Genomic DNA, 26,232 nt, shown 5'->3' on the forward strand with positions numbered 1-26,232 from the left:
CTAAGCAAACAACCAAAACAGGAACAGAACCATAGAAATGGAGACCATATAGAGGGTTAGCAACAGGGGAGTGGGAGGAGGAGAGAGGGGGAAAAAGTACAGAGAATAAGTAGCATAGATTGTAGGTTGAAAACAGACAGGGTGAGGGCAAGAATAGTATGGGAAATGTAGAAACTAAAGAACTTATAAGTATGACACATGGACATGAACTAAAGGGGGGGATGTGGGTGGGAGAGGGTGTACAGGGTGGAGGGGAGTGAAGGGGGGAAATGGGACAACTGTAATAGCACAATCAATAAAATATATTTAAAAAATTAGAGACAGCCTAAATCTTCATTCAAAAATTAATAAACTTTTTTGTTAGTAAACATTCCACAGTATAAAATACTTTTCACTATAACAAAGCCAAAGCATTTATAAAAATCTTCACTCAGGAAGGTAAATGAGAAGTGAGACTTGACTGCTAAGACAGGAAAGGTTGGCTCCTTGATGATTCAATTGATGACTAAAAATTTAATTCAAAGGGAGTCATAAATACATAGAGACACCTGGAAAAATAATATTCTGTATAAGTCAATAAACTTAAAACTTTATTAATAATGAACTGTAAAATATATAATTTCACTGAGTCATAGAAATTGTGTGTGTACGTACATACTGAAGCATACACACATTATCATTCCTCATCACTTCCTATCTAATACAAGAACACGAAATTATTCACACAACATGTGTTAGAAAGCCTCAAGCCAAAATAGTTGTGTGATGGCATGGTGTAGTTAAAACATGAACTAATTTTATACGGTAACTTTCTATTTTATTTTACCAGGTTTTTTAACTTCAGCTCATTTTTTTTATTAGCTATTATAGATAGTTAAATTCGGCCATTTTAAGTGTCGAGTTTGATCAGTTTTGGTCATTGTATACAGCCTGGCAACCAGCAACCACCATCAAGACAGAAGAGTTCCCTCACTTTAAAAAATGTCCTCCTGCCTTTTGCACTTTAGCACCTCCAACACCTTTATTTAACCCTGTATCTGCTTTCTGCCCTTGCAGTTTTGCCTTTTCTAAAATTCCATATAAATGGCCTTGGCTGGTGTGGCTTAGTGGACGGAGTGCCAGCCTGCAAACTAAAAGGTCGCCAGTTCGATTCCCAGTCAGAGCACATGCCTGGGTTGCAGGCCAGGTCCCCAATAGGCGGTGCACAAGAGGTAACCACATGCTGATGCTTCCCTCCCTCTCTTTCTTCCTTCCCCTCTCTAAAAATAAACAAATAAAATCTTTAAAAATAAAATCCCTTATAAATGGAAACATACAGCATGTAATCTTTTGTGTTTGACTTCCTTCTTGTGTTGAGCATGCTTTTGAGATTCATCTATGTTGTAAGTCTACTGGTATTCCATGCTCTTTTATTTCTTAGTAACTAGCATTCTATAATGTGGATACTTATTCACCAGTCAATGAATATTGGGTTCCAGTTTGGGCTATTTGAATACTATCACTATGAATATTTATGCATAGTCTTTGTGTGGACATATACTTTGTCCAGTAAACATGTAGAAGTGCAATTACCAGTTCACATATTTTTAACTTTATAAGGTACTGCCATACTGTTCTCCAAAGTGGCTATACCATTTTGCATTTTAACCAGCAACGTATACAAACTCTTGATGCTCTATTTCATGAACTCAGTGTTTGCTGTTCCCCTCCACCCTGAATTCATATTGTGAAGACCTAAACCCCAATGCAGTGCTACCTGGACACACAGCCTCTGGGAGATAATTAGGGTTAAGTGAGGTCATGAGGGTGTGGGGTTCCCACACCAGGATTAGTACCCTCATGAGAAGAGACATCAAAGCGTTTGTTCTCCTTCCACGGGAGAACAGAGGAAAGGCCACATGAAGATACAGTTAGAAGATAGACCATTTTCTGTTTTTCCTATTAGTTACTGTATGGTGTTAAAATCTCTAGCTATCATTCAATTTTTCATTTCTCTTGACTTCTGTCAATTATTGCTCTACCTATTTAGAATCTCTGTAACTAGGCACATCCACATTATCATTATGTATTTCAGTTGAATTGACTCTTATGTCATTATAAATCCATCTATCTGTGATAATACATTCTGCTCAAATTGATTTTATCTCGTTAATGCAGCCTCCTTATGACCGACCACTGTTTGTATGGCATAGCTTTACAATCCATTTGCTTTCAACCAAATATGGTTTTTGTTACTAAGTATGGGCTTTGTTTTTACCCCGTGCTGACACTCTCTGTCTGTTGAGTGTTCAGTCCATTAACACTCAGCGTGACTGTGGGCTGGGGTTACAGCTACTATTATACACCATCTCTCTTTAGTTCCTTGGCTCCTCCTTTCCTGCCTTTCCTGACTTCACGAGTTTTTCTGAATTATGTTTTAATTCCCCTGTTGGCAAAAATAGTTAAAGTTCTTTGTACTATTTTTCACTGTTATCCTGTGGATTACAGTATCGTCTCACAGGCTATTTACTGTTAACAATGTACTGCTTTACATAATATGCATAAGTCTTGCCATCTTATTAAGTCCATATCCCCCTACATAACTTGTTATAGTCAATATATGGAATACTTTTACATTATGAACTCCAGAAAACAATGTTAGCATTTTAGTTCAGACAACTATATGGTTTATAAGAAATTAGGTGGCAAATTTTTTAAAAATAATCTTTTTGATTTCTCCAGGTAGTCTCCATTACCAATGCTCTTCATTCCTTTCTGAGGACCCGTGTTCTCACACAGCGTCTTCTTCCTTAAGCCTGAAAAACTTCCTCCATCATTTCTTGTATTACCTGATTGTTGGTGACAAATTCTTATTTTTTCTTTTATCCAAAAATGTCTTAATTTCACCTTCATTCTTAAATGTTTTTGTTGGATATAAAATTCTAGATAGACACTTGTTTCTTTTCTTTCAGTATCTTAAAGGTGTTACTTAATGCTCCTCTGACTTCCCCAGTTTTTCATGAGAAGTCAGTTGTTAATCAAATCCTGGTCCCCTTTATGTACAGTCATTCCTCAGTACCAGCCAGAGATTGGTTCCAGGACCCCCTTCCACACCGAAGTCCGTGGATGCCAAGCCCCTTACATAAAATAGTGTAGTACTTGCAAATAGCCTATGCACATCCTCCTGTGTTCTTCGAATCAACTCTAGATTACTTACAAAGTCTAAATCAATATAAATGTTAAATAGTTGTTATACTATATTGTTAAGGAAATACTGGTAAGAAAAAAATCTGTATGTATTCAGTACAGACACAACCATCATAGGCCTAACCATATACTACACAGCACCAACAACATAATTTTTTTCCAGAATATTTTCAACCCATAGTTGGTTGGGTCTATGGACGCAGAACCTGCAGAGATGGAGGGGTGTAGTAAGTCTGTTGTAGTTTTCAAATCAGTTCCACTAGGAGGTATCTCACTGCACTCTTCTGTGCTTATTCTGCCTGCTGTCCCTTTAGTATCTTGTATCAGCCTGTTCTGGCCGATGTTTCTTCAAATATTTTTTCCTACCTCATTCTTTCTCCTGTCTCCATCTGGTATATTCCAATTACATGTATATTTAACCATTTGATGTAATTTAACATGTTCCTAAGGCTCTGATAATTTTTGTTTTACAGTCTTTTTTCTCTATATTCATTCTGAATAATTTCTATTAGTTTAGCTTCAAGCTCATAAATTCTTTTCTATTATGCCCATTTGGTTGTTAAGTACTTTCAGTATTTCTTTTTAATTGTAAAGTAGTACTTTTTAGTTCTGGGATTTCACTTTTTTAAATTACTGTTTCTATTAGAACTTCTCACGTCTCTACTGGGATATTCATGCATTTAAAATGTTTGTTTTGCTTTGCTTAAGATATAATAGTCCATTTAAATTCCTTTTCCCTTAGTTCCAACATCTTCAAGTCAGACTAGGTTGATTTTCTTTTTCCTTAAGGATGTAGTCCACTTTTTTGGTTCTATGTATTGTATGTTGGGTAAAGTTGGATTACATCATCAATCTGATTCTGGAGATTCTGGATTCTGTTCTTTTTCTCCAATGAGTACTCTTTCTTTTGTTTTCAGTATGTAATTTTCTTGCCTGCGCTTACATTACAAACTATCTCTTATGCAGCAACTTCAGTCTCTGTTCATACATTCTTTTCTTTGCTTGGCTCCAGTCGGTCTGCTGCACATAAACATGGTTCATGGGTTAGTCAGACACAGAGGTAGACAGCATTTGGGATCCTCTCTCTGGCTCTTTATGTTCTGAACTTTCCCTTACTCTGGTTTTACTTTTCTGGTTCCCCAGTCCATCAAGACTGCAGGTTTTATTGTGCTTGCCTCTACCTGTGTGCCATGTGGGCATCACTTAGTCCTGGAGTAAAGGTCATGAAGATGTCATTTATTTTTATAGCTTCCCTTTCCTCAACCTGCATGTAGCATCAACTCGCCGTCAGAGTCTTAAGCTCCCATTCCTCTCCAGGAACTTCAGGTAGTTGCCCTCTGTATACCATCCAGGTTTCATCATTGTTTTCTGCAGGAAGTATCATCCGGAAAGGTCTTGGTACATCCTATCCATGAATGTAAGTTAATTCATTCTTAAAAGCCGAGATACTGAATCACAGACTCTCTACAAAGAAAGAGTTGCATTAATGAACTGTAACTTTAGATGAGGCTCACAAACTGCTGTCAAGTAAGAACCCTCATACGATTTACTTGGATAAGAAACAAAGGGCATCAATCCACATGTCCTAAGAATCTACTATGTACTCACTACTGTGTTAAGGTAAGCTGCAGAATGGTCTTCACAGGAGAACATGAATAGGAAGAACCAAAGAAAATGTAATTCAAGAGGTGAACAATGGAAGGCTGGGGCAAGGCAAGATAAAACAATCCTATGAGTAACATTATTATAGAATCAAATAGATTAGATACATAATTGAGTATCAGTTACAAACAGTTCAGTGTACAGCAGGAGCTTCAAGCGGAACTGCTATGAAGAGAAGGAATCCCTTAGCTTAATGCATATACGCTGTTCTCCCAGCCAATGGCTTTCTAGAACCCCTGAGAAACAGATGTTTATTCTCCCACAAGCAGCATCTTACCTAATTCGCTCATACACTTTCTTCTGGGAAAGAAGCAGGAGCAACCTGTCTGTTCTTATCATTCTACTAATGACCTGACTCCCCCTCTAATCCTACCCACCTAAGACTCAACAGCTAACAAGCAATTTGGAATAATTGTTTATTTATTTATTTGAATATGGAAATGTCTAGAATTTCTAATGGGTTTGAAAAGTTGACTTGCTTAGGAAAGTAAAAGCTACCTCTTCAATATTATATTGCTGAAATATGCTTATTTATGCCACTTATTCAGACTGTCATTCCAAAATTTATTTAAAGTAGCTAATTAAGAATATAACCATGCCTCATATAAAAGAAACTTTAAATGTATATAAAAATTAAGCAAAGCAAAATATGGGTAGAAAGTAAGGTGAAATTTTTATACCAAATTTTAAAGAAAAATTCATTTTTATAGAGATACGAAGTCTCTGCTTTGCTTTAAAGAGCATTTCTTTCAGTTTTTAAAACTCAAAAATAATGTCTGAATTACAGATTATTCTAATTAAAGACATTTTCAATATTCAATACATTGATTATATTCAATATTCAATGCATAGCAACTAAAAGCTACTATTACTAAGCATAATCTAATAGAAAAGTCTTTAAAAGTACAAGTAAGAGGCAGGCTAAGTGCTATTTACTCATATATAGTAACTCATATGCACACTTTGTACTGGTTCATATAATACAAACTGTCTCTGATATGACACATATGGATAGTCACCCAGGTTAAGAATAGAACATTCTATCTCACAGCTAGTTGCTTGAAAACACAGAATTCATATAATACACACTGTTTCTAATATCACATATGGGTAAACACACAGGTGAAAGATAACCTTATAACTTATAGCTAATTGTGTGACTATAATGAAATAGCTTTTATTGAGTCTTACAGGATTGAAAATGCGTCTAATAAAACAATACCAGATTAATGTGTTCTTTAAACCAACAAACTTTGAATAAAATATGCAGCATGCTTTACAATTAGCACCTAACTATCCACACTTGCTAACTTTCTCAGGTTCTAGTGAAGCCTACTGTAAAGAAATCTGTGCTGGAATATAATCAGCTGGAAAGTCACATCTAAAAGCAATTAGTCCCCTAAAGTTTCCCAAGGACTCTACTTTAACACATCTGATCAATGGCGTGGTCCAGAACTGTTCTAGCCAATGCAATAGTCACTAGCCACGTATGGCTATTTATATATAAAGATGAATTAGATAAAATTAAATACAACTTAAAATTTCAGTTCCTCAGTCACACTAGTCAAATTTCAAGCGCTCAACAGCCACATGTGGCTCGCGTCTACCATATTTGACAGTGCAAGTGCAGAGCATCCCATTACTGCCAAATTTCGCTCGGCTAGCACTAGTCTGAAGGCACAGACCCGGAGACAGAAACTCCTCCAGAAGACTGAAAGAGTCTGACAATTAGCTAAAACTCTAGGATGCCCTTCATCTTTAACATTTATATCTTGAGTTTCCAAATTCATCATGAGGAATTAGTATAAAGGGTCTGGCAGAAACAAGGCCTGCGTGAGTGTGGTTGTTAGGGTTATAATATGGGTGTAATAATTTATAGTTTTAATTTGAACATTTCACCTAAAATGTCATATGGTGTGCTTGAGTGTGATATTGTTATGTTATAGAATTATATGCTTATAATGTTGTAATAAAAAGGGGCGTTATTTGTATCGGACCCTATATATTTTATAGTAATAAATTCTGCATCAACACTTTGTCTCTGATTATATTAGAATTCTTTCTAAGGAAACTTCTGGAGAATTAAGAACACAGGAAATCTGGGTCCCATATTAAGAGATGTCTTTTATATACTTGTAATCACAGCAAAAATATGAACATTTACATGATGAATGTAGTGATCCATTAAAATTCACATTTTAAAAGTTACAAAATATAGTATATGAAAAGTATTATGATATATTTATAGAAACAAGCAGTACGCTTTTGCACGGAAAACTATAAACTATCTAGGTGAACCACATAATAATCCTCAAATAGCAGGTCAGTTACCTGCCAAATATTGGCTTGTTCTCCTTAGGAACAAAAAAAGATAAACTCATATGAGCTTTGGAAATACAAAAAGGAGTAGAAACATTAATTCTGTGGCAGGCAGATGGCTCAGCTCAAAGATTTTCAATTATTTTAATAAATATTTGCCATTATCTTCCGAATGTAGTAGTGTCTGCTATGGTTGTTAGCCAGTATTTAAAATGTCTCATTTACTATGCAGTGATTATACACTGGGACAGATTTAAACAAGGCAACCTGCACATCTTTCACTGCCAAAAATGTCAAGGTTAGAAACAGATGCTATTATTTTTACTGCCAAAACTTTGAATAACATACAATATGTTTTTCATATCAAAGCTTAAAATTAACATATAAATAAAGCAATTAGGCAGACAGAAAGCTGGTATCAATAATTTTGTTGGATTTTTGATGAAAAATTTTCAAAATAATGCTATTTGTATGTTTTATACAGAGGGAATGAACTGAACTTTACATTAAAAAAACCACAGATTTTAAAACAAACACTTTCTTTCCCCTCAAAGGTTGACTTACTGAATCATTCCGACCAAAAAAGGTATATATGGCATATAAGTAATAATCAAATAGCTGAGACATGAAATGGATGACATCAAAGGCAATTGGCTTCAGAATGTTCATCATCTGCATATATTTACCTAAAAAGAAAAAATTAGGTAGAACAAAATTAAATCTATTAGTCTATAATTATAAAGTGACAATAAAATACTTTACCAAAATATTTTTTAAATGAAATCCTACATTCGTCAGTCACACTAGCCACATTTGAAATGCTCAACAGTCATTTGTGGCTAGTGGCTGCTGTCCTGGACAGCAACATACAGAACAGCTACATCATCTTGGAAAGTACTACTGGACAGCACTGATGTAAATAAGACCTGCAAAGACTTTTACATCATTATTCTTATTGTTTGTCAAATATTCATGGAAATCCTATACTGTTCTCCAAATGACACTGTGCAAGCACACAATTCCTCATTTCTTGGAGATTCCACTTATAACAATTTCTTCAAAAATGTTTATGTGTAACAAAACAGAAGATGATGTACTTGAAAAAAGGTATGGTATTTTTCATAAGCATATACACACACATGAAAAGTAAAGAGGCAAGAAGAGAAAGGACACATGGAAGACACTTCCCATTCTCTTAAACCCCAGCCTTGTGAAATCTTATGTCAAGACTAAGAACACTGCTTTATCAACACATAGCTCAAAAGCTCAATACTTTCAAAATGCCAAGAACATACACTCCACATTCCTTCCCTGGGGAGAAGCCATATTCCATTTTCTTTCCTCTAAACATGATACAGTTACAGACACAAAAATTAAAAGCCAAAATTTATACATTTATAAACAATGGATTTGAAGGTTGCATAGAAGATAGGCTAAATCAAATAATAAACAGTTCCCGAATTTTGTGTGTGTGTTTTTGTTGAAAATAATAGAAATATACTCTTCTAAAAAAGATGTTAAAACAGGCCATTTGCTTAATTTCCAAATAAGTAATTCAGGTACTGGCTCTACTTCATGTAACTGCTATAAATTTTAATTGGCGCTATTGAAGACACCATGACTCAAGAGAAAACACATTGATGGCAATAGAAAAACAGACAAATTTACTCTAATGGAATGTCTACTATCCTAAAACCATGTCTGTATTACCTAAGAACTGACTACATCAATTTTAATTTACATGAGAGATATTTAAAAAAAGTCAGATGGTCAGGAAGAGAAAGACAAAACCACACAAACATCAAAAAGTAATAAACATTCAACTTAGATTTTAGTCTTCCTCCTATTTATAAGTCTTTTGTTTCAGAATCATCTTCTGTAATTATTTCATATATCATTCTTTTTTTAAAATAACAATCGAAAAATAGTTGAATAAATATGCTCCTACAACATTCTAGGTTACTGTATAGATATTTCACCAACAAACATACAATTTATTAAATTGCAACTGTTTACACATAAAATAATGAGCCACTATATAGAAAAAAATAAAAAAGTATCGTTACATTATTTTAACCCATAAAAGAAAAAAGATGAATAGGTAGAATACGGAAGAATGCAAATATGTGGGTGAGACAGACCCAAAATTCAGAGCTCCTCTCTAGTCCTAAAAATAAGATTGAGCATTGTTCATATAATTAATCTTAAGAGGGACATAAAAATAATTAAGAGGTAAAACTTATTTTAAATGTACATTCAGAAGAAAAAATAACTAGATGTTCCCCACTACACTGAAAAAAAATTTAAACAATTATATTTATTCATTCAATCAATTCATGTAATAAACACCTCTGAAGGCTTACATGCAACTTAGCCTTGTGTTAAGACACAAGGAATTACAGAGTCTCTGCTCTCACACCTTAAATGATCACACATGAAAGGCAGCCATCAGTAAGCAGGTTGCCAGTATATTAAAATGTATGAGAGAGAGCACTCTGTCTTTTCCAGTTCAAGAGAGCTGAGTAGTCTTTGAAGGCCTGAGGAATCTTATGTACTTCCTCAGATTACTGAATTAAAGGAAAGTTTTACAAGGAATTAAACCTGTATCTATGAAGAGAAGAGGGTAAAGAGGTAAAGGTGGGTAGCTATAATCACCAGGAAATGAGAAATCTTGAAAACTTTGTAGACTAGGAGTTGGCCAACCTTTCCTTTAAAGACCAAAGATTAGAAAGTGTAGGCTACGCATGCCACACAATCTCTGTTTCAACAACTCAACTCTGCCTTTGTAACACAAAAGCAGCCACAGGTGAACTGCAATAATGAGCTGGATGTATTCTAGTAAAACTTTATTGACAAAAACAGACAGCCAGATAATTTCGCCCACCAGCTCTAGTTTCCTAACCACTATACTAGATGACAGACAGTAAGTGGTGGCTGGCTGATGGAAAATACAGCATGAGAGGACCACAACCAAGGTGGAAGATATTAGATAGGATGGTGACTGCTTAGGATGAGCAGGTACAGCAAGAGAGCAGGAGCAAGAAATGGGGCTGAACAATGACAGATTAACTGAAGGTCCACTTATGGGACAAACTGTACCAGTCTGCATGTCCCCCTCTACCACTATCCCTGTCAGCACTCAGCAGAGGTGTCCAACCTGCGGCCCACGTGCTGCATGCAGCACAGGATGGCTATGAATGCGGGCCAACACAAAGTCGTCAATTTACTTTAAACATTATGAGATGTTTTTTGTGATTATGTGTCACACTGTATTTAACATGTGTCCCAAGACAACTCTTCTTCCAGTGTGGCCCAGAGACACCAAAGTGTTGGACACCCCTGCAAGAGTACAGGCTGCCAGAATTTTGGGGCAACATAAACAAAAGAAATTTAAAAGTTTTAGGATTACTTTCTAAAAGAATTAAGCAAACTAAACCAAAACAAAAGTGAGCTAACTTTAAATAATAAATCAGAAAAGCTAAGGTTTCTAGTCTGAATGTGGGCACCACATACTAAAATCTACCTCATTGTGGGGATTTGGGGATTGGTCCCCATAAAGTAAATGCTGACAGTCAATCCACACAGTTCTGCCCTACTCTATACGAAGTTCCCAGTCAGAATTCTCCCTGGGGAGAAAAAGCCAGTTTGAACACAGTTCTAATTACTCAGAAAGGGACATCCATAATAGATATATAGGCTTTCTATTTTTAGATAATAGATAAGCAAAAATCATCAGGCCCATGAAGAAAACTCAGAAAGTAAAAAGAAAAGCTAATCCCAAAGCACTCTTCTTATTATAAGCGTTCTTCTTATTTCCGAAAGGAAATATAGTTATTCAAGCTAAAGAAGAGAAATACAATAATTATGTAAAACAGGAGGCCCTGACCAGGTGGTTCAGTTGGTTAGAGCCTTATCCCGATATGCCAAGGTCATGGGTTGGATCTGCAGTCAGGGCAACACACGAGAAACAACTGATGAATGGATAGGTAAGTGAAACAACAAATGGATGCCTCTCCCCTGTCTCAGTTCCTCCCTCGCCCTCTAAAATCAATCAATAAATAAAACATAAAAATGTATTTTAAAAAACACCATAACTGGAGAATATGGAGGAAAAAACAGAAAACACAGAAGGGCTCTTAAAAATTAAACATATGATTTATAAAATAAATGCAGAAAAGTAAGTATTTCAGTTAGTACAGCAAAAAGACAAGAAGATAGAAAACAGAAACAATGACAGACATAAAGGGCCAAACTAAGAGGCTAAACACTTGAGTAATGGAAAAGTAAAGAAAAAGAGAACAGAGGAAATGGAAAGGTGAAAATTATCAAAGAAATGGCAATGTAAGTCACAGGTGAGAAGCACACAAACCTCCAGATTGGAAGAGTCACAAACTTACCAACACAAAGTGAAAAAGAACTCACAGTTAGAAACCACAACAGAGAATTCTGAAACATCAAGATAGAAATATTAAAAGCTTTCAGAGAAAGAGATAAAGGAAATTTACTTACAATAAAATGAGCAGAACATTAGAGGTTTTAACTCTCTCAGGAGAAGTGATTTTCAATCCCTAATCTATCTATATACAACTAAATTATATTTCAGTAAAAACAGCTGAATAAAAACATATTCAGACTGATACAAATTCAGAAAAACTTTCTGAACTTACCTTTCATCACCTTTTCCTGGGCAATTACAACTAGAACAAAAACAGAAACAGACAACAAACCTCCCCCTTTCTGGTGACAAGGGGTGGTGGGGTAGGAGACTGCCACTTTTTATTACAAGTGCTTCTTCACTATTTAATGGGTCACTATGAGAGGCACCACCTTGATAAAAATATAAAGCACAGCTCTCTACAGTCAGCCTTCCCAGTTTAAAAAATGTGGTCACTGGTTGAGGTGGTTTACACACACGCCACCCTCCCGTTCTCCCCTCCAGAATTCCTTACAGGGGCACAGTGGGAGGAGCGGGCACAGCGAGCGGTGGGAACACGGAGAAGGGCTATCTAACACACAGCCCAGATGAGCAAGAAAGCCACCTCTTTCCAAATTATCAACAATGAGAAGTTCCTGTTCCTGCCTCCAACATACTATATATTGTAACCTCTTTGAACTCTGTCCAGGGATAAGAACTAATGTTCCCGAGTTCCTCCACTGGCTGTCAAGCATGCCAGTTAAGAGCTTACTGGCTCTGGGATCAGACAACCTGGATTCTACCACTTAGCAGCTGTGGGACCTCAGCTTAAATTACTTAACGCTGGGCTTCAATTATTTGGTATGTAAAAAGATACTGTGAAGAATTCATGAGAAAATGCATGTGAAGTGGTTACATAGCATGTAGTAAGGGAGCAAGAAATCTTAGCTATTGCCATTATTTTTAAATAATTATAATTATGATGAATGCAACATGTTCATGCTCTCAGTACAGTGCACTAAACTGAAAGATCAGGAATGGATATAAAGAGCACGTAAAGGCACACTGGAAATGCCACAAATGAGAAATGAAGCACAAAGGAAGGAAAGGTTAATTCAGCTCTAGCAATTCAGAAAAAATGTAGAGAACAAGGAAGTGAGATCAGAGTAAAAAAATTAACAGGTCTGGTACTTAAGTCCCTGGCTAGTGGTTCTTATTCTGTTGTTTGAATATTATATCTTAGCCCCTCACCCCCAAACCTCTGACATCCTTTTCTTACAACATGTAGTGAGGAATGACCCTTCTTGGACCCTCTTCTCAAAATATGATGTTGTATAAAAAGCTATCAATTCAGAAAGTGTTTTAAAACTGTTTAAAAATGTAATTCATATAAATAATATAAATAAAAGTATTTTAGAGAAACAAATATTGGAATGTAATCCAAATTAAACAATAACAATTTCCTTAAACTTCACATGTGAAAATATTGTTTCTTGAAAAAAAACTTTTAATTATAAAACAAGATTTTAAAGTTTTAAAACAAAAACATATCATGATACTTCTATGGAAGATTGTACTTACAATTTCATTGACCCTATAACTTGATCCCTAGTATTTGAAATAAGTATTCTGAAAACAACGAATATGATTACTTACATTCATAAACGAAAATACCATTTAAACTGACTGTTACACAATCAAACATTTTCCTGTTTACATTTCATTTAGGACAACATGAAAAGGAACCAATGATTCTCCAAGTTTGATCCTTGGATTAGCAGCATTATCATCATCTAGAAACTTGTTATAAACCACATTCTGAGGTTACATCCCTGATCTACTGGATTAGATATTCTGGGGTGAAGTCCAAGGATATGTGTTTAACAAGCTCGCCAGGTGATTTTGACGCATACTAAAATTTAAGGATCACTGGCTTAGATCATCAAAGAAGACCAATAAAGCATGATCTTCCTGATAGATTTTTATGTCTTGCTTTTCAAGATCTCCTCTTTACTTCCTAATTTTCTCCGGCCTCTACCATTCATTCACAACCTCCTTTGCAGACTTCTGTCTGCCAAGATAATCCACTTCCAGGGTTGAATGTATTAATGACTCCAAATATGTAACCTGACCATGTTTATTCTCCTGATCTCCAAATCTATCTACCCAAATGCCCACAGACTACTTCTATTTAAATGTCCCACAGGTACCTCCATATGTCCAAAACCAAACCTATCCTCAGCTCCCAAACTTGGTCTTCCATCTTTCCTATTTTAGTTGTGGTAATGTAACTGGTCACACAAATCTCAAATTTAAGAATGATCTGTCATAACAAATTCACCAATCCTTTTCACTACACTTCCAAAATCTTTCAAACCTGTCTCCACTGCTCTATTGCAATGGCCACTGCTTTACACAGGCTCAAGTCCTCACCACCTCTTGCCTGGGAAACTTGAACACCCTCCCCTCTAGCCTTTGACCTCCCAGCTTCTCCTTTATTCCAAGTCAATCCATTGTCAAATCCACATTTACACTGTGGCCAGCGTAATCTTTTTAAAAACAACAGCAGCAGCAGCAACAACAACAACAAAACAATCTGCTTGTGTTTCTCCCGTTTAAAACCCCTACTAAGTTCATGTCCAGAAGACATTACATAAGACACTCTAAAATCCAGGTCTTGCTCACCTTTCCTGCCACATCTCCCCTGCCTCTATCTCCCACCTCCCATCATGCTTTTCATAGGCAGCCAACTAAACTGATGTCTTCTGGGAGTACACCGTGTCTTGCACATGCTGTTCTCTGCACTTTGGCTAGAATGCCTTTACTAAGGCCATACAGTCTATTCATCTTTCAAAGTCAGCTAGTGTGTCAGCCATCCAGTGAGTCGGTCCTTTAATATGCTACCCAAAAAGAAAGTTGACCATTCTTTGTTTCTGCTTTTTTTCTGGTTATTTACATTTCTAACACTATAATGTAATTTTTTCTTTTGTATGTTATTTCCCATGTTAGACTCCTTAATTACACATATTATGTCCTGTGCATGACTATCTCCAACAGCTAACAGAGTAGTACCTGGAACAAAGTAGTAGCAAAAAAAAAATCTGCTGAATTTAAAATGAGTGAATTAATAGACATGGCAGAAAAAAAGACTAATTTCCTTAGTGTAGAAATTAAAACATAATAATATCCTTATTATTAAAAATGGGCAATATAAATAAGTAGTTCACAAATAAATGGAAATATCTTTTGAAGCATATGAAAAGATGTTTAACTCACTCATAATTAATACCTTTGAATCAGATGCCATTTTTTTAGCCCATCTGAATTTGGATGATACACAGTGTGGCTAAGAGACTGGGAAAGAAACACTTTCATACACTGTTGAATAAACTAACAGAACCTCTTTAGTAAATTCTTTGATAAACTGAAAATGTCCATAAAAACTGAAAATGTATAAGCTCTTTGATCTAGCATAAGAAAACATTTGTAGAGATTTGTCCTACAGCTGTATCTGTATGAGCAAAGATATTTCAAAGATATTTTCAGTGATGGGTGTTGTTTGTAGTATCAAATGATGTGAAACAAATGTTACAAAAATAGAGGACTTATACAGTACATCTACACAATAGGATCATAAAAAAGAATGGGCTTTATGCATGCTAATACATGTAATATCTTCAGATATTTTAACTGTAATCTTTAGTAAGCTTAAGTCAAAAAAGCTAAAGAACACTATGGTGTGATTTAATTTTGAAATGAGCAACAACAACAAAAAAAAATAAGGAAAGGCGATTCACATATTAAATATACTTGTAAAAGCATGTTAATATTTCCCAAAGAGATACTGAGTAGTTTTCTCTGAGGAATGAGACCTGGAGGTCAAGGGCTCTGTTTATATCCTGGGATATTTTAATATTTGAATATTTTCATGCATTACCTTTTCAATTTAAAACACTCTGTCATAAAATAACTAAAAGTAATGCCCCACCTAAACAAATGTACTAATGAAGCAAGTGGTGAATCTCTTCCCTACTCCTCCTGTGTTCTCTCTCCCACACACACTTCATCTCAGCTATCTCTGCCTCAAAATCCCTTTGATACACTGGTTAAATCCCGGTGCATGTGCTGGTGTGTATTTTTTCCAGCTGCTAAAGTAGTAAATTTGTTGTAAGGTCTGTAATCTTTACAAGCATGAATTTTGGCAACCTACCTCCTGCCCCTCAGTCCTGCCCTACACCTGCCCCTGTGAGAGCTGCCTCCAGAAGACAGACTGTGAACCCAAGGCTTCACAGTGATGGCAGATTCCTCCCTAAAATTTCTCTGCCTCTGTCTGCAAGAAACCATCAAGCTGACAGGATTTTCTCTTATATACGCAAGCTTTTGGATCAGTCCTCTGCACTTACGAAACACTCCTAACAGATTTAGGTACCACCTAGGGCCGGGAAGCCCCATAAACACTCTTTTCTTTAATCTCTCCCAATTATCTGCCAAATAAACACATTGAAAAGGACATTCTGAATATGCCTTTAACGTTCTAAAATGTGTCTCCCAACTACTGAATAATTAGTTCCTTCATTTTCCCAGGCACCAAAAATTAATCATCTTATTTACACAACTATACTTCTGACTTTGTAAAGAGACATTACTTTGCCAGTTTATAATCTTTAAGCATCTTATGCAGTAACTATAGGGGATGGAACAGTGCATTTACTAGTCAGAGACCCCCCTTAATCTTGTACTTTATGAATATGTACAAACTAAAGATAAAGTCATCCCACACACAGAGAAAGTGACAGGCATAAAAATCTACTGCCGAAATAATGGCAGCACCTAATCCCAATCACAATGGTCAGATTCTCTTCACAGGGTAAGGTTTTACTCAGGACTGTTCTGCTTTACAGGCTGACACATCCAAGACCCAGAAGAATACAGGTTTTCTCAATTTCTACAAATCCACTGTCAGAAAACAATGTCCACTATGTCGATCAGTAATCCTTATATAAAAACTGGTCGTTACTGTCTTCTCAATTTAACACCCAGAGTACATTTCTATCATTATTTTATCCCTTTGCTAGACAATGAGAATAGCAGAATGCACTCCTTTTTCATTTCCTTATGCCTACCAAGAACTGAAGATGTGCATCTGTTGTTTGCATTTAACTGACTGAAACATGATTTTTCCTACCTCAATTTTGTTTTATTTAGCCTTATATTTTATTTGATTTGATTTTACTGAATATAAGTCACTTAGAATAAACAACATGATGTTCTCAAGTCAATTTCAAGTAGGTAATTAAAAAAATATATAAACAACCACTTAGAAGTAGCTGACTAGTTAACGGCATTTTATATTTTCTCCAGTTATCTATCCTTTCTGGTCCCCATTTCCTATAAGAGGATTATACATCCTTGTCCACAGCCCTGGACATGGAGTGCCTTCCAGGAGCAGAAGTATACTTCTCTCTCCCAGGGTCAGGCCTGACTTGCCATGTATGGCCAGCAACATGTCAGAGGAAGTCCTGGCACTACAGAGCAAAAGCTTTAAAAGTCACAAAGTCATGGTTCAGCTCTTGCTCTTCTCCCCATGTCCAGGTTGGTGCTATCCTTTCACCTGCATCTCAGAGTGAAGACGCACATGGGGCAGAACTAAGATGACTGGAAATCAGTACACATCATGATAAACCTTTGTAGTTGAAAGCCACTGATGTATTAGGGTGGTTAGTTCAACATAACAAAGCAAACGCTGACTTCATTAAACTATAGCATCAAGCAGTGCATTCAGACACTAAAACCTACAGTGAGTCTAGCAAGCTAAGGAAGATGACAAGAATTTTGAGTATCTATATCAATGAGTACCATATAAGGGGATTAAGCACACTGGCCCTTGAAGAATGGGGAGGAAGGCACAGGAAAAGGAAGAATAGTATTACATCCACCACACATCTGTCATGTGACCACATGGAAAAATATGACAAAAAAACAACTTATTCTTTTTGCTTTTACAAAGAGATTTTTGCTTACCATAAGGAAGAGAATTCTACTGCCAATTAAATCAGCCTAACAGTAAAATTAGTAGTCTGGCAAAATAACATGCTTCCAGTGTCTGTGAGACATAAAACACAGGCTAGATGGCTACCACATATTAAGGGTCTCACGGAAAGAAATCTTTATGGGAATTTATACCAGATGACCTCTCAAAACCCTTAAAATTCTGATTCTATAAATTCTAGAGTAACTCACGACTCTAAGTTTAGTTAGCACTCTTTGATAAAGAAGAAAAGCTAATTTCCCTAGCAATAATCAGCCAAAAATAGTTTTAGAATCTGTCATTTTTCTTTGTCATGAAAATATATATACCTTTTCTCTTCCTCTCAATTCAGTATTACTTTTCCACTATTTTCCCTGAAGAAAGTAGGACTTCTAAAACCCATTTCATCTACCTTATCCTACTCATTATGGAAATTTAGAAATTATCCTCAAGAACACACACCATTTTAGCAGACCTAAGTATAATTAAACTAGGTAATAGGAAGCTATCATCTGCATAAAAAGAGTACAGTAAATTTTACAGAAATCCACTATAATTCCTGACTAGTACAAATGACTTAATTTGAGAAGACATCTCTAAAGAATGTGCAGATCTATTTGTGAGATTTAAAGGCTACGATGGAAAATAAAATGTTGAAATACTGACATTAAAAAATTCACATGATCTTTGAACCTAAATATTTTAAATACTGCATTTCTTCATGTTTTTGCCATCTACAAAATCATCAGTAAAGGTCTTATATGTAATATAAACTACTTTGTATGGTGTATTTAGCTTATAGAATACTTATGTCTAAAAAAATGCCAAAGAATCACAAATCCCTCTCCTACCTGACAGGAAGATTATGAAGATCAATGAAGTAATTAAGTAAAAAAATATTGTATAAATGTAAAACTGGTACGATCATCATCCTACACATACCTCTACCTCACATAGAGAATTTTTCAATCAATTGCAATTTTTTAGAAAAAATAAAAGATACAAATACTAAGTAGTTAACTGAAAAAGAAAAGCTGACATTAATATTGTACAACTTGGGACAATTAACATAAGAAAACATTAACATATGACGATTTTAAACCCTCCAGTATAGTGGGCAGTGAACAATAAAATTGCAAGCAAAAATCATTTGGTAACAAGAATACACTAATTTAACTACTATAATAATTTTCTTAGAAAAGGTATAGCTACTTACCAACAAGCCTTACTACGTTCAGTGTTGTATTTGTTAAGATGGGTGCATTCACTTTATTTAGACTGTAATCTGATTTCTTCCTGCTCTTTAGAGTTTCTCGAGAAATGCTTAACATAGAGAAACAAAAGAGTTGCAGTTAGGGTTGTCAAGCTGTAAGTCAGTACATTACCCAGCGTAGGTGCTCTCCTTCATTCACTACCTGGCTATTGACAACCTTACCATGTCTCAGGTGAGAATACAGATCACCCTCCTGTCTTTTGTTTTTATTTTAAGATTTTATTTATTTTTAGAGAGAGGGAAAGAGAGGGAGAGAAACATCAATGTGAGAGAGAAACATCAACTGGTTGCCTCTCACACGTTTCCAACTGGGGAGCTGGCCCACAACCCAGGCATGTGTCCTGGCTGAGAATCGAACTGGTGGCTTCTTGGTTTGCAGAATGACACTCAGTCCACTGCACCACACCAGTAAGGGCTATCCTCCTGTCTTTACAGAACTTACAGTCCAGAGGGAAAAAGAAATTAGTAAGCAAAGTATTTATTTGCTTACTAAGATATTAGTAAGTAAAGTATTTGATTCCAAGACATTGATTATCAACCATTAATAGAAGGTATGCCACTTAAAAAAAAAAGTGTTCTAGGGAAATTACACATGAAATGTAACAAACATCCTGATTTCAGACTTACAAATATTTTTTTAAAAATACCCTCCTTAGAAGATATGATGGTCAAGTCTGGGGTATGGGAGGTGGGATCCAGATTCAAAGGAAAAGTAGAAGTGATATGGTAAGTAATAAAAAAAGGGAACAACAAGAATTAAGGTCAAAGGTACGAAAGAATAGAGCATGCTCAGAGAAGCACACAGAGTTCGCAAGGACATCTGCTAGCACACACAATGAGCGGGCAGACGAAGAGATAAGAAAGGAGGTAAGTAAAGGCCAGATCACCAAAAACAGTCCAGCCTAATGAGTATAACCCTTATGTTGCATGCAATGGTGAGTCATTAAAATTTTAACTAGGTAAAGGACATGATCAAATTTGTGTATAAAAGCCCTGACCAGTGTGGCTCAGTTGGGTGTCCATCCACAAAGCAAAAGGTTACCGGTTCGATTTCTGGTCAGGGCACATGCCTGGGTTGAAGGTTCGGTCACCAGTCAGGGTGCGTGCTGGAGGCAACTGATCGATGTTTCTCTCTCACATCAATGTTTCTCTCCTTCTCTCCCTCCCTTCCCCTCTAAGTAAATAAACAAAATCTTTTTAACAATTTATAAGAAAAAATATAAATTTATAACCAAGAATGGATTAGAAGGGTAGCAAATTGGAGACAGGAAGCCACGGTAAGCCAACCTCCAAAAGAATAGCTCTAAGTTCAAAATAGATCACAGACATAAATATTTAAATATTATACTCATGTGAAAACCAATAAACAAATTTTCCCAATTAAAATATCCACAACTGCATGAGTTGCTCACTTCTGAGGAGATTTCAAATCAATTAAATCTAACTAGGTACTTTGGGAATAAAGTGTAGAGAAGAGTATACTTAAATTTGTCATTAAAAATAAAGTATATCTGTGGTTATTAAATGCCTGGTGTCATGAAATTAATTCACTTACATATCAGAATTAGGCCCACTTAACTGAGAGATGGTGACAAAAAAAAGACTTAATCTAATTCTCCAAGTTTTTGAAGAGGACGGATGATCATAAGGGAAAACTCAAAGTACAAAAAGGGAGCCTAACAGAAGGCTGGAATAGTGAACATGAGTAACATGAGAGGGAAGTGGGGACCCTGCACACTTCTGGACTGAGGCAGAAACTCCACATATTAACAAAAGTAACTACTTCCCTCCCTGAGGTTTTCTGATTGATATGAAGCACAATTTGCCTCCAAAGGCAGCACTCATATAAATTGAAAGTTTGCTTTTTCTGTAAAACCACTGATCTCTAAATTAAGAGCTCCTTATGTCCAATATCAAACAGTATATTTTTAGACTTTCAAGAGTCATTTTTAAAACATACTAACTTCTGTCACAATGCTATAACTAACAGAAAATTTTAAGGTCTGGTTTTTGTTTTTTCTTACCCTTTAAAGGAAATTCTGTATGTTAAGCGTGCAACAGAGTACAAATTGCCATACAATCTAAGAGCAACTGTACCTTTTCACAGGGGCATCGCCTGTCTGCTCATCCACATAATCACGTTTTAATTCCTCCGGAACATCACTGTCACTGTCATACTCCTGATAGGCACTTTTCTCCTGTTCATCAGACTCGTACTGAAGGAAACAGAATATTCAACAATGGGTATGAAAAGTCAATTTTTGTTGGAGTCTTTGAACACAATAAAAAGTACCCAGTTTTACAAGAAGTAGTTATAGAAGGAAGTTCTTCATAATTTAGCTTTTTCTATCAAGAATCATATTACCCTTCCATTCATTTTCTTCTTCATTATCCTACCTTAACCAGCTCAGAAAAAAAAAGAGAAAGAAAATACAAACACTGTACCTACAAAGGGTTGCATCAAAAATAAGTAAATAAATAAAATCTGCACATAAAGAAATTAAACAACAACAAAAGACCCTGTTAGTCCTCAGGAGAAACAACAAACGAGTGCTCATGTGATTATTATCTTTTTTAAAACTCCTCTTCCAAGTGGTTTCATCACAATTTCCCAACTGCTAACTCAATGTAAAGAGGTTGAGTACACAATTCAGGCACACTGGAAGTGTTAATGCAGGTTAATAAGCATACAAAACACACACACTAATGTTCTTATCTCATGCACTATGATGAGATTTAATTCCAAAGGCAAATTAAAAAATTAGGCTTAGCAACTAGGAACCACTGAGACCAAGGACAAATATGACGGATTTTTTTAAAGGAAGGGTACCTTCCTAACATTTTCTTCTTTAGGACATCATGGCCAGAGCCAGCATGGGAGAGGGGTCAAGTCCATCCATGCACAGCAAAAGGAAGCAGTGGCATCATCATCATCACCAAACAGCATAAATTAATATGACTAAATAATAGCTAACATTTATTAAGTTTTAACCAAATACTCTACTCAGTGCTTTCATGAATTATCTAACTAAATTTTCAAAACAATTCTATAGGAAGTTTTATCCCCAGCTGCCAGTTCAGGAGACCAGTAAGATGACAACACAGAAAGAAGTTAACCTAATTCAGCAGCTATCTTTGAGACTCTCATCTAAAGCATTACGACAGGCCACAGTAACACATGGACCCCAACTCTCAGGGACATATGCGGTACCTGGAAAGATCAGATTACACATTAGTAAGTGCAGACAAGCATTGCCGTCTGCTCCCCCCGTATACACAGTGGTCCTGATGACACTCAGAAAGACCTGGGTCTCCTGGTTATAACATCAGGGCTCCAGGACTCCAAGTACAACAGATCCTCATTTTCAAGGATTCTGTATTCACAAATTTTCCTACTCACTAAAATTTATTTGTAACTCCAACAATTATACTTCATGATACTTTCACAGCCATTCACAAACATAGGCAGAGTGGTAAAACTTCTGTGTCACCCCAACACTTGCGTTCTCAAGTCTTGGGGGCAAACAAGGCAGCTCCCTTCCTTCCTGTAGTTAGCTCTCCTGCTGTAAACAGGTGCCCTTTTCACAGTCTATTTAGTGCCATATTTTCAACTTTTGGGGGTACTTTTTGCTGGTAATTTCACTGCTCAGAATGGCCCCTAAGCATAATATTAAGAGTTATCTAGCGTTCTTAAGTGTGAGAGGACTTCAGTGTACCTTACTGCAAAAACAAATGTGCCACATAAGCTTCATTCGGGCATGAGGTATAGTGTTATTGGCCATGAGTTCAATGTTAATGAATCAACACTGTATATTAAATGACGTATCTTTAAGCAAAAGCACACATAAAACAACAATACATAAATTAATCAGTTGATGAAAACTCTGTGACTAGAGGCTTGCAGTACTTAATCCCGTATCTCCCCTAGGAGAGTGCTCCCTGTATTTGTTAATCCAGGGTTCATGGCAACTTTACAGAACAAGACTGCCACAAAAAATGACAATCGAATGCTATGTGGGTTTAAATTTTAAAATCACCAGTAGAAAGGGATATTATTTCAATACTGGAATGAGTTTTAATTCCTTTCCATTTAGTCTACTTTACCAAGACAAATTTTCACAAAGAATCAATAAATTGTAATTTTAAAGAACTTCTACATCATGATAAAAGTGATAATGTTGTACTTTCACAGCAACATTTTAAAAAAATTTTATCTTCACTAAACAAAAAATGCCAAAACTGAAATACACAGACAAATTTAACAGAGTTTTGTCAAAAGCTGAACAGTTTTCAATTTCAGTTACATCAAACCTAAAATGAAAATCAAGCTGGGTCCCTGTGGAAATTATGAAAATCAGAAGAATCCACCCAAATTAAATACTGTGAAAACATCCTATAGGTTATGATGAAGTAAGCATTCCCTCATTATAATAAGCATGAGGTAACCAAGGGTCAAAAGGTAAAATAATTTGCGAAGGGCCACAGAGCTAATAAAAAGTTTGCCTTCAAACACTTGCCATTAACTCACCATCTCTACATTGTTTTTTGAGCTGCTCAAAGTGTTATTACAACACTGTATTTCTAAATCCTCCACCAACCTTCCCAGGTACGTGGAACAAAATGACACTGAATTGCCCAAGAGTGCAGACGAGAAAAACACACAGATGATCTAGTCCCTCATGCATATATCCAACAAACTGAATAAATATGCACTAAAGAAACTATACTCCTCCTTGATTAATAATTTGTTAAGAACATAAAGTTATGTGGTATAGGCAAAGTTTATCATTCAAAAGGACAATATCAACAACGCATACTGTAAAACCATTACCTGTACAAGCAGCATAACAGGAACGTAAGCATATAGGTAGGAAGATGGGTGGTGAATGGATAAATCAGTTTAGTCAAATACCTTGCTTAGTGGGTACACTACTTTCCAATAATGTCCCGCAATGTGTTTTAAAAACACCACATACCCCATTAGAAGCCAGGACATCTTCTGTTTCTTCATCTTTGTGGTTGGCCTGAATTTCAAACGGATTCCCACCACTGCAGTACTGCTCGAACAAGGTCACTGTTTTGGAGGAGGTTGAGGCTGGCTGCTTACTAGGTGAAACGGATGGGGAACGAGACTGTTCCATAAATTTAAATTCCTAGACATTGAAAAAGGAACCGGGTATCTTTTAGTCACAGCAACAAAATTCAAGTACATAAACATTCCATCAATGTAAACATATGGTAAAAAAATTCATTCTGACTCTTTGAGTTGTCCACTTTTAAATTTTACAAGTTATCTGAAAGCACAAACTCAGAAATACCCTCTAAATTAAATACCCATTAAATCGGATCAATCATACTGCTTAAAAATCACACATTTTTATTTTTATAATTCTAGGCAAGAAAGGCTATAAATTAATGAGACAATTAAAAACACAGATTTACAGGAATATGTATCAAGTGAACACTATCTCGTTTGTGAATAGTTTTCAATGTAACTCATCTTTTGTGACTAGAACACTTAGATGAGATTATTCTTTTAAAAAACTAAACAAGACAAACAGTATTGTTAACTACAGGCAAAATCCTGTACAGCAGGTCTCCAGAACTTATTCATCCTGCATAACTGAAATTTCAAGATCACTACTTTAAAGAAGATAATACGCACTTGGATGGAAATGTTTCAATGTACCTTGTAAAGTAACTTGTCTTATGATTACACCAAGTATATGCGCACACACACAATTTGATAGTTAAACACAAATTCAAACAAAATTATTTAAAGAGATTCTAAAATCAGTGTTAGAATTTTAAATAATGTTAAGGAATCATCTTAATATATAGATTCTAAAAATAATTTTTAAATTAATGGTAAGTCTGCTGTATTTTAACATAATTATTATTAATCAACATGTTTCAGTCATTTAATATTTCCACATTAGGAAAACAATTAAGATAGAACTGAATAACATGTAAGCTATTATACAATATAAGCATAAGGACTAACCTTATTTTAAAAAAACTTTTAAGTATCTATTCTTTACATTTATCCAGCATAAGAAAATTGCTTCTAGAAAGTCATTCCTTCCAAAGGCAAAAGTAAACACACTGAACCTTTTAAACAGACATCTAAGTTTATACATTGAATCTTGACATTTAGTATTTATAGGACATAAATCTATCACAGACAGAGTATCTACAGTGTGTTTCAACCTAGGGAAAAAATCTAATTGATTAAAGATATTTTTACACATTACATATTCTACAGGGATTCAAGGAATCAATTAATTAATAAAAATAATAAAAACAGATAAGAGTATTTTTATAAGGGCCTTTTATAAAGGAGAAGCAGCATAAATTGCAGCATAAATTAAGAACCTATTTTTAAGAAATGAAAAAGATCCTGCAAATATAAGCATTTTCATTAAAAACCATAAAAATATAACTGATTTTCTGTAAAATTTAAGTAAGTAGATCCTCTTCTGATATTGTAAGAAAACAGTTATTTTGTGATTCTTCTTAAGCAAGCATTGTCCTGAAGTCTGTAAACTCAATTTCTAAAAACGAACAGATTTTGAAATCCAAAAAAGATCACTGTTGTAAAAGAGGCTTGCTATTAATCACTTTTAAGGAAGAAAAAGCACTATTCTGTAATTATTTTGTATGTGCTCTATGTTTTTAAAGATGACTAAAGAAAAGACAGATTTATTTGTTCTTAAAAAACACTTACATGAAGTTGCAAGATACTGAAATTTGATTTAACAGGACAGAGTTCCCAGGTCTCATTCTCTAAAAACATTCTCAGTTCATCAAGCCGAGTTCTAAAACAAAAACAAACAAAAAAGAACACTCCAAAAAGTAAGAAGTATACTGGACACGAGAATTAAGAAAACAAAATATAAATAGTTATAGGAGATCATCACAATTATAATCAACTTTGAGAACCCACTCAGACTAACACAATAAACACAGAAATTTACTTTTGTTAATATTTTATCCTTAAAAGAAAAAAAAAACCCTTGCATTTACAAAAAAACTCAAAATCAAATATTTACTAAACTCAGAATATTTTTACTATATTACAAAAAAAATAAATACATAGAAATGACATTTTTATTTAGGGACTAAATTAAAAGCTACTCACCAAATCGAGTACTTAAATTATCCTCAGCTAATCATATATCAATGCCAAAAAACAGAATTGTTTTGGTAATTGTACACTGATGTATAATTTCTACCACTGCTGTTTAAATTAGATTATTTGCATTTTGGGGAATTCTGTAACATATAGCAGAATGATAGCTTTGGATGTACATAAACTTAGAATCTGAACATAAAGGAATAAAACTTATA

General features: G+C 35.3%; 1 protein-coding gene across 1 annotated transcript in view; it reads right to left on the minus strand.

Annotated features, from left to right (window-relative positions):
* The window catches only part of VPS50 (VPS50 subunit of EARP/GARPII complex), a 118,642-nt gene that overhangs the window by 17,746 nt on the left and 74,664 nt on the right, over window positions 1-26,232 (minus strand). The window contains exons 17-21 of the mRNA XM_028525596.2: window positions 25,610-25,700; window positions 23,859-24,035; window positions 20,980-21,098; window positions 18,826-18,932; window positions 7,732-7,853 (exon numbers count right to left, since the gene is read on the minus strand). Of these exons, the coding sequence (XP_028381397.1) occupies window positions 7,732-7,853; window positions 18,826-18,932; window positions 20,980-21,098; window positions 23,859-24,035; window positions 25,610-25,700 (616 nt within the window). The remainder of the gene's footprint in view (window positions 1-7,731; window positions 7,854-18,825; window positions 18,933-20,979; window positions 21,099-23,858; window positions 24,036-25,609; window positions 25,701-26,232) is intronic.

This window comes from Phyllostomus discolor, chromosome 10 (genome assembly GCF_004126475.2).
Source record: "Phyllostomus discolor isolate MPI-MPIP mPhyDis1 chromosome 10, mPhyDis1.pri.v3, whole genome shotgun sequence".
Classification (NCBI taxonomy): Eukaryota; Metazoa; Chordata; class Mammalia; order Chiroptera; family Phyllostomidae; genus Phyllostomus; species Phyllostomus discolor.